Source organism: Juglans regia, chromosome 10 (assembly GCF_001411555.2).
Source record: "Juglans regia cultivar Chandler chromosome 10, Walnut 2.0, whole genome shotgun sequence".
Lineage (NCBI taxonomy): Eukaryota > Viridiplantae > Streptophyta > Magnoliopsida > Fagales > Juglandaceae > Juglans > Juglans regia.
Window position 1 is genome coordinate 32,009,264 of NC_049910.1, and position 18,630 is coordinate 32,027,893.

General features: G+C 35.8%; 1 protein-coding gene across 1 annotated transcript; it reads left to right on the forward strand.

Annotated features, from left to right (window-relative positions):
- Nucleotides 1-3,946: 3,946 nt before the first annotated feature.
- On the forward strand, nucleotides 3,947-5,050 carry LOC109004645 (aldehyde dehydrogenase family 2 member C4-like; the record flags this gene model as incomplete). The annotated part of the gene is made up of 4 exons (XM_018983276.2): nucleotides 3,947-4,006; nucleotides 4,219-4,366; nucleotides 4,504-4,549; nucleotides 4,753-5,050. Coding segments are annotated over 4 exons (531 nt in total), but the record flags the coding sequence as incomplete, so codon positions are not given.
- Nucleotides 5,051-18,630: the final 13,580 nt, after the last annotated feature.

The window sequence follows — 18,630 nt, forward strand, 5'->3', positions numbered from 1 at the left end:
CTAGCAAATGTCACCAAAAAGCTCCATTGATATAATGTCTCATCTCGAGTAGGAATTGTGATACTAACACGCCCACGTAAAACTCATTTATTTGAAATATTTACACACACTACTTGAAAATAAAAATAACTCAATTTAAATTAAGAACTCAAAAATATTTATGACAAGAAATTCAGCAAATGATTTCATGTTAGAAAAATTCCAATAATAAGAAATCCAACAACAATTATATGATGGAAAAACAATGCAACGTGGGAAATTTCCAACAAGCATTCACAAGCTGTAAGTCAATGCGAATGTGGAACATTCTAGCAACAATTTAAGGACTGAAAAACTATGTGAATAAGGAAAAAGTCCCAATAAGCATAACTCGACAACAATAGGAAATAAAACATGAATTTACAGCACCATTTACATCTAATAACAACTATACAATCATAGTTCTAATCAACACAAGATCAAACAACCAAAACTCAACTTCACACTTCCTTAAACATCATCCCATGGACCACAACCCGCCACCAACATTTCCTTAACTAGTTACAACTCTCAATAGGCAACTAGCCCATTTGCAAAGCTAAAAGTCCACACTTCCATGTCTTAACCAAGAGCCAAAACAACCTCAAGGACCTGAGAAACCATAGAAACTAGGTAGGATTTTGAACCAAAATTTCAAAACATAGAGGCACAGGACTAAAGCTAGAAACTATCAACAACAAATTCACAATTTATGCAACAGAGGTATAGAGCCAAAACAAAGACCAATAACAATAATCTCATAACCCACGTAACAGAGACTCAAGAGTGGAATTATGAGCAATAACTAGTACAATCATCTGATTCTCAACATCCCAAAGGTGTGTAAAAGAGTGATCAACAACATGCAAAACTTTTCAATCCCAACAACAATATTTTTGAGTTTGGTACCGAGCATCACTTACCTCCATGCTGTGGTTCGAAGTCAAGAGCGAGAAGCTTCTATCTAGAGAATGAGAAAATCGGTTGTTAAAAATTGGTATGCCTAGATGTTCCCACAAGATGGAATTCTACTTATCTCTTGTTAGAAGTAGTAGAAATATTTCTTGTCAAAATGTGAACTTGAGCCCTCCAGGCTCTAGTGATTGGGAGGGAGTTAGAGTATTGGTAAAACTTAAAAGATTTTTATGATACTACTATGAGATTTTCTAACCCTTTGTATAGCACATATAAGGCTTATTTCCAAGAGTTTTGTGGTATCTAATCACATTTATAAATAATGATTCAAAGTGATGATCTAGTACTGTTAAGATGTATGGCGATGAATATAACAAGAAAGTATAACAAATATTGGGAATAAATTAAAAAGACTAGTTTGATGATATTTATTGATTTTTTTTTTATTCAAGATGCAATTTTAGTCTTTTGTCTTCTTTTTTTTTTTCAAAAAAATATATAGTGGTGATTTAGTAGAAGAAATGTTTGAAAAAGTAAAACAATTGATAATTGACATGTACAGGGAGTTTAGTGTTATGTAGTGGTGTTCAAATGGAGTTGTTCCCTATTCTGAACCTCATTTCTCAATTGATCCTAGTGTGATTAATTTTGATCCCTAGCAGAATTTTTAGGTTGAGCATGAATAAGAAATAATTGAATCTAATTTGATGAGCAAATAAAAAATGGATCAATACTCTGAACATGATTGTGAGGCACGAGCTCCAAATTTTAATATTTGAGATTGGTGGAAGATCAATGGAGACAAGTATCCTATTTGACGAGAGTTTCACAAGATTTGATGGCCATTCATGTTTCCACTATTTCTAAGAGGAATGTATAAACCAATGTTTCCATAGATTCAATTGTGGTTTACAATTATAGTTTCCATACTTGTTTATTTTGGATCGTCTCCCGGATAACTAAAAAGAAAGAGTCAAAGCAAAGGCAACACATTCAAATCAAGATTTATTCGGTACCCTATTTATGTTCAACTATGTTAAATCACAAAAATAAAAGTGAAGAATGAAATCAGCTTTCAGTGCAGGGGTTGTGTGTTTGACCCATTCGGTAGTTCAATATCTCTAAGACCAGTTGAGACACTTATTTGTACGCAAAATTGGTTGAGAGATCCAATACCCATTGATCTTCGCGCCTCTTTAGATAATATTAAAAGCTTTGACGCATAATGGGATAATGGACTTATTTCTTACTTACATATTTACTAAAAAATTTCATAATGTTTATTTTTTTATTATTTAATAATCATCAAGTGTTCCTTTTCGTGGAGTTTGATCCAAAATCAAGTTTTACTCATGTGGATGAGGAATGACTCAAGGCTTTGAGCTTTTGAAGTTTATGGTTTGCATGATGGTATGATTTTCATTTAACTCATTTGTTAAAGAAACTAAACCACTTTCAAGTTAAATACTAATTAGCTTTTTCTATGAAGTTTATGAACTAAATGCTTTTTAAAACAAAATTATTGTCAGCTTTTCATACCAATAAAGAGATGATCTAGCAAAAAACTTAGAAATATCACAATTTTTTTGCTTTATATGCTCCTTGTCCCACAATTTTTTTTTTTTTTTTTGCAACGTTTTATGCTTCATTCATTTCATTGAGTTTTTGGCTGTTTTAGTTGTTTTTCATTTGCATTTGTAGGAACTAACTATAGGATCAAAGGAGAAAGCAAAGGAGAGAAAAGAATAAAAAATTCTGAATCAATCCCTTGTGTATATATAAGCTCAAAAATTATAAATTATAAATTCATTTCTAGTGAGTTGTTCTTAAAAGATAATATGAATTTGATCTTCTATTTATTTATTGCAGTGTTGGAGGGGTAGGGGATAAAACGCCACAACCCATACTTGAGCCTAACCCACCAGGCCAACACTAGGAACAAAGTGGGAAAACATGCAAGTGTCGGGAGGTGGGAACGTGCAAGTGTCATGGGAGACATGGGAGCGTGCAACTGCCAGGGGATCAAGAGGTAGGAGAAGGGTTGTCAGGGGTCAGGGGGTCAGGAGGTAGGGGAGGGGGTTGCCAGGGGGTCAAGAGGTAGGGGAGGGGCTGTAAGGGGGTCAGGAGGTATGGGGGAAAGGTGCAGTAAGATAAATAGAGGGATCTTCTTCTTCAAGGGTTCGACTTCATCTTCTTCCTCCTGTGAAAGGAGTGCAACAATGGTATTTTCTTCTCCAACAAAAGGATATCTAGCTTTCTTTATATAGTGAGATGTGAGGGACCATGAGTGATTGTAAACAAATATTTTATAGTGGAAACTCACATCCCCAAACCCCTGTGGACGTAGGCGTAGTACCAAACTATGTAAATCTTTGTGTTTTTCTCTATTTATTTTTCCTACACTTATCTTTCATGGACGTATGCACTGTCACTGTACAGTCGCACCGGAACACTGCCGGGAGCGCCAAGCAGCACTGATCGCGGACTAGTCAACCCAGTGGGCTAAGAATGACTCTTTCTCTACTTTCAACATGTGCGATTTTTTCAACATTAACAATAGATGTTATTGGATATCTTCAAAACCAAGACCCAAGTACGTATATTATTCTGATATGCTTTGTTGGGTGACGAGGATGGCTATGCTGTGTTGGGTGGTGTTCTAGCAATTTTGTACTGTCTTTTACGAATTTGAAAGGTCTCTCACTTTTATAATAGTGAAAGTAGCTCAACTACAAATTCCTTTAACTAGGCGTGAAAAGAAACCCGACCCGACCCGACCCAAATTCATAAGGTCAGGCTGGTTTGGACTTTTGCTTTTGTGCAATCAAAGTATGCGGTTCAAGCCGAGTCTGGTTGGGCTAGTTGGGGTTGTTGAGACTAGCTGATTTTGTTATACAAAACCAAACTATCTCATCTCATTTTAACAAAAAATATAATCAACAATTCTACTTTTTTAAATCTTAAAACAAAAATTATATTAAAAATTTTATTATAATAAAATTTTATTCAACTTTTAACAAAAGCTTGGGTGGTTGGGGACCCTTTTGATCCTAAAGTTCAACAAGGACCTCAGGTACAAAGAGCTAGGGCTACGCTTTCATCCCTAGTTTTGTTTTCCTTCCTAGGGTACAAGTTACTTTTGGTTCAGTCATCATTTGTCTAAAACATTTAAATTGATAATAGAGATAAATTTAATTATTTGATTTATATTTTAAGAGCAAAAATAAAGCATATTTATTTTACCTCTTCCTATGTAAAATCACTATTTTTTTTTCTTAATTGCAGGTAGATAAGAAGCAATATGAAAAAGTTCTTTCCTACATAGAGCATGGCAAGAGAGAAGGAGCAACACTGCTAACCGGGGGCAAGCCCTTGGGTGAAAAGGGTTATTTCATAGAACCTACAATTTTCTCTGAAGTCAAGGTATATATGGGTTTATCTTTATAAAACATGCAGCTTGGCCTGGGAACTTTCCTTTTAGAGGAATTATTTTTACTCATTTTCCTTCATCTATCACTTTTATGTATGGACATGAACTTGCTGGTGATTAAATAGGAAGAAATGTTGTAGCAAAGGATGAAATATTTGGACCTGTTATGGCGCTTGCCAAGTTCAAGTGAGTATCTTCCACTAAACAAACATTAGCCAGTAAAATGCTTTCGTTCTAATGTTCAAAACGGTGCTTTTGTGAGTTGTTTTTGAATTCAATTGGATTAGCAAAGTTCTTCCCTCGGGTTTTAGCAACTTTTAATTGTTGTGTATACGTTAAGACTTAAAAGCATTGATCTTTGTTTTTGCTTATGTGCTGAATAATTACAGAACAATATTCGAGGAGGCGATTAAGAAGGCCAACAACACAAGATATGGGCTAGCAGCTGGCATTGTGACAAAGGACTTGAACGTAGCTAACACTGTCTCAAGATCAATCCGTGCAGGCACCATTTGGATAAATTGCTATTTTGCTTTCGACAATGACATCCCTTTTGGAGGGTATAAGATGAGTGGTTTTGGAAAAGACTATGGATTGGAAGCCCTTCACAAGTATCTTCAAGTTAAATCTGTTGTAACTCCCCTTTATAATACTCCTTGGCTTTGAATTAATATTCCTTAATTCAGGCCTCCCAACAATCTGGAAAGTACGTATGAAGTTATAGAACAATAAAGTTATAGAACAAAAACGTATGAAGGGAAGTTTAGAAGGATGTTCAGCAAGCTTCGAATTTCAATTAAGATGTGCATTTATCATAAATCTCTACTATTATAATCTTCGTTTCCTGCCTGCAGCTTTGTTTTCTCTTTCTGCATTAAAGCCTGTAAAATTAGAATCTTTTGGTTCAAGAAAATTGAATATTCCATCCAAAATAAACAGATCGAAAGCTTTGGACTTGCTTGCAATGCAGAAAATCTGGGACTGAAAGGATTAGGATTTTTTTCGAAATAATTTTATTTTAATGTCTTTGTACACTACACCATCTAAATTTTATTTAAAAGATGGATTTTAAAATTCGAATCTTATAAATTAAATTATGTCATATAAATAGTATGTGGTCTAAAGGTCTTCAAAATAATTCAAATAGCCACAACTCTTTTATGATTCCCGGGTATATTGGCGGGTGGATTAATTCAAATGTATTTGTACTGCTACAATTCTTTTATAACTTAATTTATAATTAGTCAATATACTCGTACCACTCCATTAAAAAGTTAATTTCAATTTAACATAACTACCATTTATTTGGGATAGTGTTGTAAAATAATTATAAAAGAGTTGTAAATTAATCATTTTTCAATGATCAATTTATAGCTCTTTTACAACTCTATGTGAAATGAATGATAATTTTATAAAATTGAAATTCATTTTAATGAAATGGAATGATCGCAATTAGTGATTGTAAAATGATTTGTAATAAAGTTATAATAGAGTTTGTATATGTATTATTACCTAATATTTTATATATTTAAAGAGAGTTTTATGTTTTCTAAAAAAGAATATATTAAACCTAAAGTAAATATATATATATATATATATATATAAATATATATAAAATGAGTCACTTTACACTATTAGAGGATATACATGATTACAAGAAAAATAGACTTTTGTGATCAATTTATTACAATCAAAAGATTATTTACAACCAATTTTAGTTATAAATAGTCATTTTGCTAGAATTAATTAGTCGCAAATAAGTAATTTTCTTATAATGACATACGGAGCATTGCATCATCGGGATTGAAATCTCATCACATACATGCTGCCTACACCAAATGACCAATTTTATAAATATTGCCCTCTCTTTTAAACGTTAATTATAATGAACATTTCCGATGATCATCTTGGTTTGCAGGCTATTGAAACCATTGTCAGATCACCAATTCATTGTTTATCATCTCCAATTTTTTGTATCTTTCCTGGTTTTGCATGATTTGTTTTGAGGAAACTCTTGGAGTTATCTGGATCCCATGTTTTTGTCAATACCTTTTTATTTAAGTAATATTATTTAGAGAGGGATTGAGTAAGTAAATAAAATGGGGGAAAAAATAAAAATAATTCAGCCAATTATATGAGTTGTGGGTTGACAAGCCATGCCCGTATTCATTCGATTATGTTTTTGTTTCTCTAATCTCCAACAATATGTTCTCCTCACAAATATGGGCCAAGGAAAAATGGTGGAGTAATCTTAATTCATCTTTTTCCGTTTGTCTTTCTTCAGTTTTCTATCATGATATTATTAAGCAATATCCTTTATTCCGTCGTTGAATTCCGGTACTGGTTGGAATTTTTTCCCCATGGAAAGGGACCATAAATATATATATGTATATATGTGTCTATGAAAGTTCTTTCGAACTGAACATAAAAATAAAAATAAAATAAAATAAAAGAAGAGGCAATTAAACCATTTAGGTGATCTGTTGTATAGATCAATATGGAGCGTGCATAGAAATCCATTTCAAATCCAAAAAAATCTGTAAGATTCTAAAGTTTTTTTAACTGTAAAGTAGATTTGACAAACCATATAAAATTACTTCAATTTATAACTTTATTTTTGTGACATTCCTTAATTTATAGATATAACACTTCTCTTTCGTTAAATGACTGGACAGATCACGATTTCTTAATTAACAAATATCTTTATTTTAGATGAAGTGACATGTAAATCCTCTAACCAATTTGCATGTATCGCTAAACTATTAACTTTGGCAATCACCCTCAAACTATCAAAAATATTGTAATGTACCCCTTTTTCTTTTAAAAGTACAAAATTAACATAATCTTTTTTAGTAATCTTTTTAATCAGTAAACACCTTCAACTACTCTTTTTAGAGTCTATATAAATATATATATATATATATATATATATATTTATGACTTTAAAAAGACTCACCATATGGGACAAGATAAAAAAAATAGAAGAAATTGAATAATCTTCATCATTTTCGCTCCTAATTATTTTAAATGAGTTTTTTTTCTCTTTAATATTCGACTTACTATCTTCATGAAGGGGAGGGTAGCGGGGCCCCGCATCCCACCCGACCTCCACCACGGAGGGTAGGGGTCCCGTTCGCTGGATGCAGGTGGAGAGGCAATTCACTTAGATCCAACCACCCATGCACAGGCAGGGGACTTCGCTCTCCATATCTCCTATAGCGCAAGTGTGTATATATATATATATATATATATATGTATAAGGATATACATTAAACAAAACGATGCTATTTGGGTATCCCCAATCCCTCACACTCATCGACGTCACCGTCTCTGAGTTTGTTTCTCTCACCTACAACCTAAACAGATTGCACGTATTCTGAAACCTCCAAGCTTTTAGATCTTGGATTGAAATATGGAGGATGAGATTCATGAATGGATTTGGAGGATGAGGTTGTGATTTTTGTGCTGTGGAGATGTTTGTGTGATTTGAATGATGATTTTTGTGTATAGAATTTTTGTATAATTATTGTAAATCTAATGTTTCAATTTGAAACCAATGAATTTAAGGGTTTCAAAATTGAAATCCCTAAATTAATTCTATTGGGGTTTCAATGTTGAATGTTGAATTAACAATGCATGAGATCAAACTTACTTATAAGGAGGGGGTTTTGACTGTTTAACCAAGAAGCTTAAGTGTTGTATGTTGAATTTGAAGAACTCAAGCAAGTGCAAAGATCCTGTTAATGATGATTGGTTACAAACCAAAGTTAAGCAACTAGAGATTATGCAGCATAACCTGAATGCAAACTCTGTGGAGGAGTACACTAGTCTTGAAAGGGAAATCAACAGTCATCTTGAGAGAATGCATTTGAAATGGAAACAAAGAGCAAAAGTCCACTGGCTGCAGCAAGGGGATCGCAACACCAAATATTACCATCATTGTGCAATTCTGAGGAGAAAAAGAAACAAGATATTGCAAGTAATGGATGAACAAGGAAATGTGTTCAGTGATCCCAAAGGAATTGGTAGTGCTTTCACAAAATACTACCAAAGGTTATTTACTTCTTCCTCTCAAACTAACATTAGGACATGTCTTTCTACTCTTACAAAGAAATTTACTCCTGAAATGAATTGTGATTTGTTAAACCCTTTTACAAGGGAAGAAGCTAAAGAAGCTATATTTCATATGGACCCTCTAAAAGCACCTAGTCCTAATGGCTATGGGGCTTGCTTTTATTAGACTCATTGGTCTATTGTTGGTGATGAGGTAAGTGATGCAGCGCTGTCTTTTCTAAATGGAGAGGGAAATATTGCTGACATCAACTACACTTATATTGTGTTGATCCCCAAGAGTAGAAACCCAAAGTATGTTACTGGGTATCGACCCATAAGTATGTGTAATATGGTCTACAAAACTATTACCAAGATGCTTACAAATAGGTTAAAACTTATCTTGCTTGCTATTATGGCTGCATAATTACTAATAATATCATGGCTGCATATGAAACCCTCCATACTATGCGAACACAACTTCATGGAAGACAAGGATATATGGCCTTGAAATTGGACATGAGCAAGTCATTTGATCAAGTTGAGTGGGACTTTCTGGCATCAGTGCTGTAATTGGGGTTTGCAGATAAGTGGGTTGCTTTGGTTCTTAAATGCATTACTTCCTATTCCTTCTCAGTTATAGTAAATGGTGTACCTTTTGAAAAGTTTACTCCACAAAGGGGATTAAGACAAGGTTTTCCACTGTCACCATATTTTTTCATTCTTTGTGTTGAAGCCTTAAGTTCTCAATTAACGGATGTTACTCAACAAGGCTTGTTATATGGTGTGCTTGTAGTTAGAAGGGTGGTGAAAATGAGTCACCTTTTTTTTGTTGATGACTATTTTTTAATTTGTAAAGCAAATGTGTAAGAATGGATGAGACTAAATAGCATTCTAGGACTCTAGGAATCTGCATCAGGACAATACCTCAATAGGAAAAAAGTATCCCTCTTCTTTACTAAAAACACAAGCTCCACCACTAAAAAGTATTTAATGGAGATTTCAGGTTTGAGGGCTTCTTCAAACATGGATAAGTACTTGAGACTCCCATCTTTGGTTGGTCGATCAAAAACTACTGCTCTCAATGAACTGTTTGACAGAGTGGGGACTAGATTGATTAATTGGAAAACACGGTTTCTTTCTATGGTAGGGAAGGAAATCTTCATTAAAGCAGTTTTGCAAGCAATTCCTACATATTGTGTGTGTGTTCCTATTGCTTAAATGTCTATGTAAGAAGCTGAACTCTCTAATCTCAAATTTCTAGTGGGGCAATCAAGACAGTGAGACTAGTATACATTAGAAAAATTGTAGATCTTTGTGTATGGGGAAGTCATATGGTGGAATGAGTTTTAGGGATCTAGAGTCCTTTAATCATGCACTCTTGACAAAGCAAGTATGAAGAATGTCAAATTCTCCAAACTCTCTTCCAAGTAAAAGTTTCAAAGCAAAATACTTCACACACTCATCTATCACTACTGCTACATTGGGATCAAACATTCATACATTTGGAGAAGTATTTGGCATGCAACACATTTATTAAATGAAGGAATGGTATGGAGAATTGGTGATGGTCAGCAACTTCACATTTGGAAAGATAAGTCATTGCCACAGACTAAAACAAATCGAATTCAATCTCCAGTGAGTATATTATCTAAAAATACTCTAGTTGCATAAGTAATTGACACAAGGGCTGGCTGGTGGAATATGGATCTAATTCAAAGGCTCAAAACACACCGTTTCTGCAAGCCCTTTGTATTCCCTCTTTTTCTTCCCGCGGCCCCCAATGCCCTGTTCCCTCCCTGTTTACGCGAACACAGACCCAACCACCCACGCCTCCCTTTCTCTCCGCCCGTTTCCCTTTCTTCTCTGTGATTTGCCGCTAGCCGCCGTGCCCGGCTCCATGCCATTCATCTTGGTTCGTGCTTCGCCGCTCTCCTCAACTCCAACCGTCGACACCGTGAAGCTCTGCTGCATCTTCGATCTCCATTCCGCCAGTCCTTCTCGACTTCTCTCTCTCCCCCTCTCCCTGCGATGGCTTTATAAATCATTCGTTCTGTTTTGGATTGTATAACTGCATGAGATGCTTGAAAGTTCTTCAATTACGTCTCCATAGTTCATTCCCTAATAGTTCAACTTCATACCTCGTTAATTCAAAGAGCATACTGCCATGAATAAGTTGGTTGATTTTATTTTTTTATTTTTTATTCTGTAGTATAACTCCATTCTGTGCTAGTTTTCTTGGGTTTTACACATTTTTCTCATCAACTCCATCAAAACCTTTATAGTTTAAAAAAAAAACCCTGCCATGTCTACAATCGGATGATTTTACTGACAGAATGAACTGGAAATTTTTAAAATCTTGTGCTGGCACCAGTCGAGATAGAAACTTGTGAAATTGTAATGTCAAATTGAACATGAAATTATTAGCAAGTCTGTAAGATCCATCTGAAAAGTAGTGCATCAAAGATCTTAACTTTTTCTTTCTCTAATCATGGTGAACCAGCAAATTTTATTTTTTTAAATTTTTTTTTGGGGGGGGGGGGAGCAGTAGTGCTTGCTAGCGGGTGAAGAGGCTATTTGAGAGATGAACAGTGACATAGGCAAGGATGTAAGATGAAGTCGGATGTAAGAGAGATAGGCTGATTGTGAATATGTATAAGAACTATGACAGTTTATTAACAACTTGAGACATGAATCTGTGGAAGTATTGTTGAGCCTTTAGTAGGTCCATACTTTTAACCATTGAATTCTATTTTTAAATTTTTGATAAATAATATGTAATTTTATTGCCACGAGAAGAAACTCAAGTACACATAAGCATACAAGAGAATCCCTTTTTACCATTGATTTCTCTGCTGAAATTGATGTCCATCTACCGTGATCATAAAAGTGTAGCTTGAAAGCAGTGCAGACCTAAATAAATATCTAAGTAGACTCTTTGTAAATTTGCACAGGAGTTTTGGTTTGGACAGTTTTATATATATATATATATACAATTTATCCATATAACGACTATTCCGAAGCGGTTCACCAAAACGTACATGTACCGAAATATTACGTTCCAGTACCTCAACCAAAATGGTCACTGGAATGGAATTCAAAACTTTGCTGTATTTAGCAAAATTTATATTGTCACTGTATTTTCCATTAAATCTTCACTTTGTGTTTGTTTTACTCGTTATACTCTAGTCTTTCCTAAATGATTCCAAGGGGAGGTCAGAAATCCTTTTTTTCTCTTCCTTTAAAAGTTAATCTTTTCCCCACTTGTACGAACTAGCTATATATATGACAGCAGTGTGGAAGATGATCCCGTTGTGTATCATGTGGTGTATTTGGACGGAAAGAAATGCACGCTGCTTTGAAGATAAGGAACGCACAATAATTGAGCTGAAGAATTTCTTTCTTGACACCTTAATGCTTTGGTTTTCTGCTATTGTATTAAACGGGGACAATGTCCATGATTTCTTGTCTTTAATGTATCGCTCTTAGAATGTTTTTAGGTGTTCTTCTGTATACTTCCTGTGTACATGGGCTATGCCTATTTCATTAATATCAATAATATTATTTCTTACTTATAAAAAAAAAAAAGCTACATATATGCAAGTATTTACACTTGAAGGATTGACATAACGACTCTGGAAGGAAATTAACTGGTGTAGAAGAGGGAGTAACAGAGAGGTAGGCAGAGGCAGTGATGGGATTTGTATTTGTGTGAGTTGTGATTAATCGTTTTTAATGTTTATTATTATTATCTACAAGCTTGTCCTAATTTACATTGGGTCAGTCTTACAAGTCTTCTATAATTGGCAGAAAAATTGATTGCTCTTAGAATTATGAATTTCACTGCCAAGTATAGAAATTGGTCAGGCGATGGCGTTGAGGTTTCTGGGTTCATAGATCCTAAAAAAGAATTCAAATATTGGAGATGATTTTGTTATATTTCTTACTAGATTTATAATCCTGCATCTTTATTGACTATAGAGGGCTTAGGCTTCTGGAGTATGTTGGTGAAAGCACAAAATTGCACTTAATGATCATTTTTTCTTTACTTTAATCCAGATTCTTCGTCTTAACACATCTTCAATTTGTTTGTTCAGAAAATGGGTCACGGAAAACTAACATTGGAACTCATAAGAAGTGAGAAATCTCGTATCACAAGTTTCCATAAGAGAGAGGGGTCTGATGATGAAGGCTTATGAATTCTCCACCCTTTGTGGCAGTGATACCTGTATTATGATCATCTATGGTCCTAAATCCGGTGACCGGAAACTTGAACTTGGCAGTTGGCCCCAAGACCATGCCAAAGTCAATCGCATTATCAACAGGTGTAAGACCGATAGCACGTTCAAACATGCAAGGAGAGCCTTTGATTTGTCAGACTTTTTCGTAGACAGGAACAAGAGGGTTGAAGTTGAGATTAAAAGATTGCGCAAGAATATTCTCAAGACAAAGTACCCAACATGGGATGATCACATCGAGCTTTTGACCGAAGATCAATAAAGATTGCTTCTTGATGTCATGGACGCAAAGATTGAAGGTGTAGGATTGAGGATTAACATGATGAAAGGGAATCAGAACATGATGGAGAAAACAACAACATCAGGGTTGGTTGCAGGTGGCCATGTCCCTCAGCCTGAAGAAAATCAGAAGCCATTTTAATAGCATGCAAGCCTTGCATCAACACCAGATGTCTAAATCTCCTTTGAATCCGCTTGAACCTCAGTGGACCTCTCAATTGCAAATTGATCATCAGGGATCTCAGATGCTAATTCCATTTTATCAGAGTCTTGGGGATAATTCTTTCATGAAGCTGCTACATGGTACTCTAGATCAATGGACTCACTTCGGCGTCAAGTCTGCCAGCCCAGCCATATTCATACGCCGCTAAATGATCTTTCTAACTACAACATGATGTCCGGGGTTTTGGACAACACAATCTGGAACAATCCTGGTGCCCCGATGAACTACGATGATCTAATCACCAGACAATTGACGCCACCACATATGCCATGTCCGGCTATGCCCAATCTTAATTACTCGCATGTGCATAACTTTCAAGTGAATGGGTAATATGATATTGACGAGTTCGATATGAAGAATAAACGTTTGATTTGCAGATCAATATTTATGGTTATATTTTCTCTTAATGCACTAATTTGACCTTTGTAATTCTTACCTCATTTCGTTATCAAGGATTTAAATTGGGTCTTGGCTTTTCTTCTATATTCTTGTGTAGATAAAAGAAATATAGGTGATTGCCAAATCCTGATCGACTACAACAGAATGTGTATTTTGTGACAGAGGAAACTGTCACAAAAAAATGGCAAACCGTCACTAAACATATTTGGTGACGGTTTGAAACCGTCACCATGACCGTCACGTAAAGTGCGTCACAGAAAACATTTGGTGACGGTTTACTGTTCAACCGTCACAAAAAATATTTTTAGTGACGGTTGGAAGTGTTCCGTTCGGTACAACGTTCGAACGTTCCTTTTTTGTGACGGTTATGAACTGTCACAGAAAATCACGTTCGGACGTACAATTAAACGTTCGGACGTTATACCCGACCCGATTGGCGTTCGAATGAGAGAAGTTGACGTTTGTTGTATATCGTTCGAACGTATCATATTTACGTTCGCATGTTAATGCGTCCGAACGTTAATTACAATAAACGTTCGAATATTTGTTCGAACGTAAACGTAAATGTTCAAACGTAGCGCGTTTAATGTTCGGACGTTATTTCGAATGTAAACGAAGGAGCGTCCGAATGCAAGTTCTTTGTTCGAACGTTAGTCGGTTTAACGTTCGAACGATTCAATTGTATTTACGTTCGAACGTTTGGTACAGTGTGAACCAACGTTCGAACGATTTTTATTTACATTCGAACGTACAGATCAGAAATACTAATTTCATAAAATTTAAAAACAAAATACCAATAGTATCATATTACATACCCAATTAAGAAGTAACAATGTCTTATAAAAGTACAAAATTAGATATTAAAACTAGTCAGAAATATTGATAAAATTTATTTCTTCTTTTTCCCTCGCCCACGGGGATTCTGTTGCAACGACATAACACGCTCCATTTGCACCATCATCTCTCGTTGCACTTGCTCTTGCACTTCACTGCGTATTCTTTCCTCCTGGTCTCTCTGTTGGTCCTGCAAACGCGTCTCTAAATGAGACTGTCGTTCTAAGAGAGACTCTAACTCTTGCTGTCTCGACCTCATATACTCATTCTCACGCCGTGCAGCTTCTAAATCTGATGTAAGATTATTAATTTGTGAAGCCGATGAGGTTGAGGAGGATGAACATTTATGCTTGATAGATCGTCCCAAACCTCTTGCCATACTAGACTGCGGCCCGAGCACTTGGGTGAATATGTCTATGTCACTAGGAGAGGATTCCGCAGAAGTCGACTGCATCTCCAACATTTTGTTCTGCAATTTAAAAGGTAATGATCGTAAATAATTAGTAACGTATTAAAAGAAATAGAAATAAGAAATAAACTATTAAAATGTTCTATAAAAAATTTATTTAACAAAATTAACACTGCTTACATAATTATCTGCAGCGACAGGATCCATCCACTCACTATGCTCATTAGTGTGAGCAGCAGCATAGACATGAACGAGGGAAAAGTTTTCAGGATCATCACGTTTCTAACAAAGCGACAATATTAGCAATTTTAAAAAGATAATGTTAGTACTTATCAGAAAGAATATCAGGAAAATAAATAAATTCTATAATTTTTTAATTACCATTTTTTCAGCAAGACGGTGGAATGACCTTGAACCGGCACGATGGTGGACAGTCAGAACGGATCTATTCTGTGCATTTGTAGAACTCAAGTGCTACAAAATATATTAAAAATGTTAATTGTAATATGTATACATATAATGTATAAAACGAATATGAATGTAAATAATTTAAAGATATAAATGTAAAATACCTGATAATCTGGAGATGCGAAAAGATCACAACACTTTCTCCAATCATCTAACTTCATCTGCTGAAAAGGAGACTGCGCAGCCTCTTCCAACGTCTCAAACTTCTTGAAGTGGTCATGACATCGTCCTTTGTGACGTCGGAATAGTGTAGCCATCAACTCATTCACGGTTCTCAAATCCTCGCTACGGCTAAAGTCGAGGTCGAATTCATCCTAACAAGGGAATCAGGTAAAAAATATAATAGATTAATCTAAGTGAAAAAAATGTACTGAAAAGTAAACTCACCAGCACACGACTTCGAATGTGCTCCTTAATCTCATTTGGAACATCTCGCCATGAGCGCACATAAAATGGAGCATAAGCTCGAACTACTGTGCCAATATAGGAGGAAAGCGCTGCTGCACTATCATCCACTCCTCCAGTGGAATTATCAGGAATTGTGACCTTCAGTTTACCGTGCCTTCTATTTTTTTCAAGAGAGATTCCACGTGTATAGCCACGACCGCGACGTGCAGATGCATCAACTACATGATAATAATAGATATACTATAATTATAATTATATAGTTATTGAGAAAAAATTATTAACTATATATATAATTATTCCTTACTGGTAGGTGTCGACTGGCTGTTGTTCTCTTCTGTGTTAGCTTGATCTTCAGGAACGGATTCCTCGAGTGGGGAGTCCTCAATGGATTCAGGACTTGGACTTGGCGGAGGCACATTTCTTCGTTGTCGTTTTGGCGGCATTCTTTAAAATAATTAATTATATCAAAGAAAATTAATTAGAAGAAATTATGAAAATTTAAGATATTTTATAGTCACCTATATAAATAAAATATTTAGTACTTTTACTCTTCAGATGAATTTTCCATAGTTGTTTCAGAATCTCCATCAATAACATCTTCATCATCATTATCCACCTCCTGCCCGGATTCTGATTCGTATTCATCTTCTGACTCGTCTTCTTCATCTTCCTCCAAACTGACTTGAATTGAATGATCATTTAATACAGACGGGTCGAGATGTACGGGTGGGACATCATCTCTACACAAGGGGAGCAACTCGAGTGCACCGAGGTCAACAAACAAGTTAATACCCTCTCCATCTTCCTGGTATGCCTCAACAATCGGATTGTCATCTTCATCTCCACTATTCTCGTAATCTGCACTCGTTCCTGCTTCATATATATTTCGAGGAACAAATTTTTGTACAACTCGCCAAGTTATCTCCCCACTATCTTCATCAGCACTTTTCATTGGATCAATCAAGTAATAGACTTGGGTAGCTTGACAAGCCAATACGAATGGATCATCTTCGTACCATTTAGATGCAGTATTGACACTCGTAAAGTGATTATCCCTATGTATCGAAACCCGACCACCGCCTAGATCCCACCAATCACATTTGAAGACATATGTTACAGACCCACCCAGATATTTCAATCCGATAATATCACGTATGACACCATAATAGTCAATATCATCTGTTCCATGACTCCCCTCGACCAACACACCACAGTTTTGAGTCTTTCTATTACGTTCACGGTCCAAAGTATGGAATCTATAACCTCGAACCGTGCATGCAGTATATCGAAGTGCTCTATTTGAGGGACCACGGGCCAATGCATACAATTCAGAAGAAATTGATCCGGGATCACGAGCACGTTGTTCCAAAATCTAAAAATTGAAATAGTATATATTTATTATTTTATTATCCAGAGTTAAAAATTTCACAATATAACATATATATAATTTTAGTTCATACACGTTCTTCAAACCATCCGGGAAATTCTTCCTCGTGTCTTGCCTCTATATTTTCTACGCCTTCCGTTCTAAGTTTGTCCATGTGGTCACTGTTATAACATATTGCAAAAGAAGTATATTTTGAGCACAACAATTCTAATTAATTTAAAGAAAACTATAATTATTCAAATAAATTAAATGACATACCTAAGATAATCATCAATCTCTCGGCAGTTATTTAGCACATACCACCGAACCTTACCCAACTCTCCATCAATTAAATCGTAACCTGTTTGTGCACCCAAGGGTCGTACATTCTGGGAAAACACTGATAGCTCACGAGGAGGCGGAGTAGCAAGATCAGCATTTCGCTCTTGACGACTAAATCGTGTCTCAACACCACGAAGATATAGAGAGCAAAATGTTAACCATTCATCGTGTATATAAGCCTCTGCTATTGAACCCTCAGCTTTGGCTTTATTCCCAACAGTGCGCTTCAATCGACCCAAATATCTTTCAACTGGATACATCCAACGGAACTGCACCGGTCCACCCAGAAGTACCTCTCGCGGTAAATGTATTGCTAAATGGACCATGACATCAAAAAATTATGGTGGAAAGATCTGCTCGAATTTACATAGTATAGTAGCAATGTCTTCTTCCAATTTCGACAACGCATCTCGATTTACTACCCGAGCGCACAAATCCTTGAAAAACATACATAGTTCAGATATGGCGACACGTACATTAGATGTCAGCTTCCCACGAATTCCCACAGGTAATAACTTCTGCAAAAATACGTGACAATCATAACTTTTCAATCCATTGATTTTCCAATCATCAGGACTCACGCATCTACCAATATTTGAAGCATAACCATCTGGCAACTTCACACCTTGCAACCATTTACAGAAATCAATCCTCTCCTCCCTCGTCATCGTAAAACATGCATGCGGCATGACCACCCTGTTGCCTTCCACCCGCAAATGCAGATTATGTTTAATTCCCATTCTCTCAAGATCTTTCCTCGTCTTGATCGTGTCTTTCGTCTTTTTGTTAATACTCATCAATGTACCCAGTATATTATCACAAATATTCTTCTCTATGTGCATTACATCCAAACTATGTCGCAACTTGCATGACGACCAATACGGCAAATCAAAAAAAATACTACGTTTTGTCCAATTCAATTCTGATACGGCTCGTTTTCTCTTGTTCTTTCCCCGACCTTTGCCAAAATTGTTCGCTCTAACATGTTGCAGTTGTTCCACTATCTCTTCTCCAGACAACTCTTTTGGTGCAATCCTATCCTCTACTCTCCCATCAAACTTGGCACATTCTCTTCTCCATGCATGATTTGCTGGTAAATAACGTCGATGACACATGAAACACAACTTCTGAGAAAATTTTAGCCACTCACTAGCAGTTTCTTTATTACACGTCGGACATGCTAACTTCCCTTTCGTACTCCAGCCGGAAAGATTCCCATACGCCGGAAAATCATTTATGGTCCACATTACC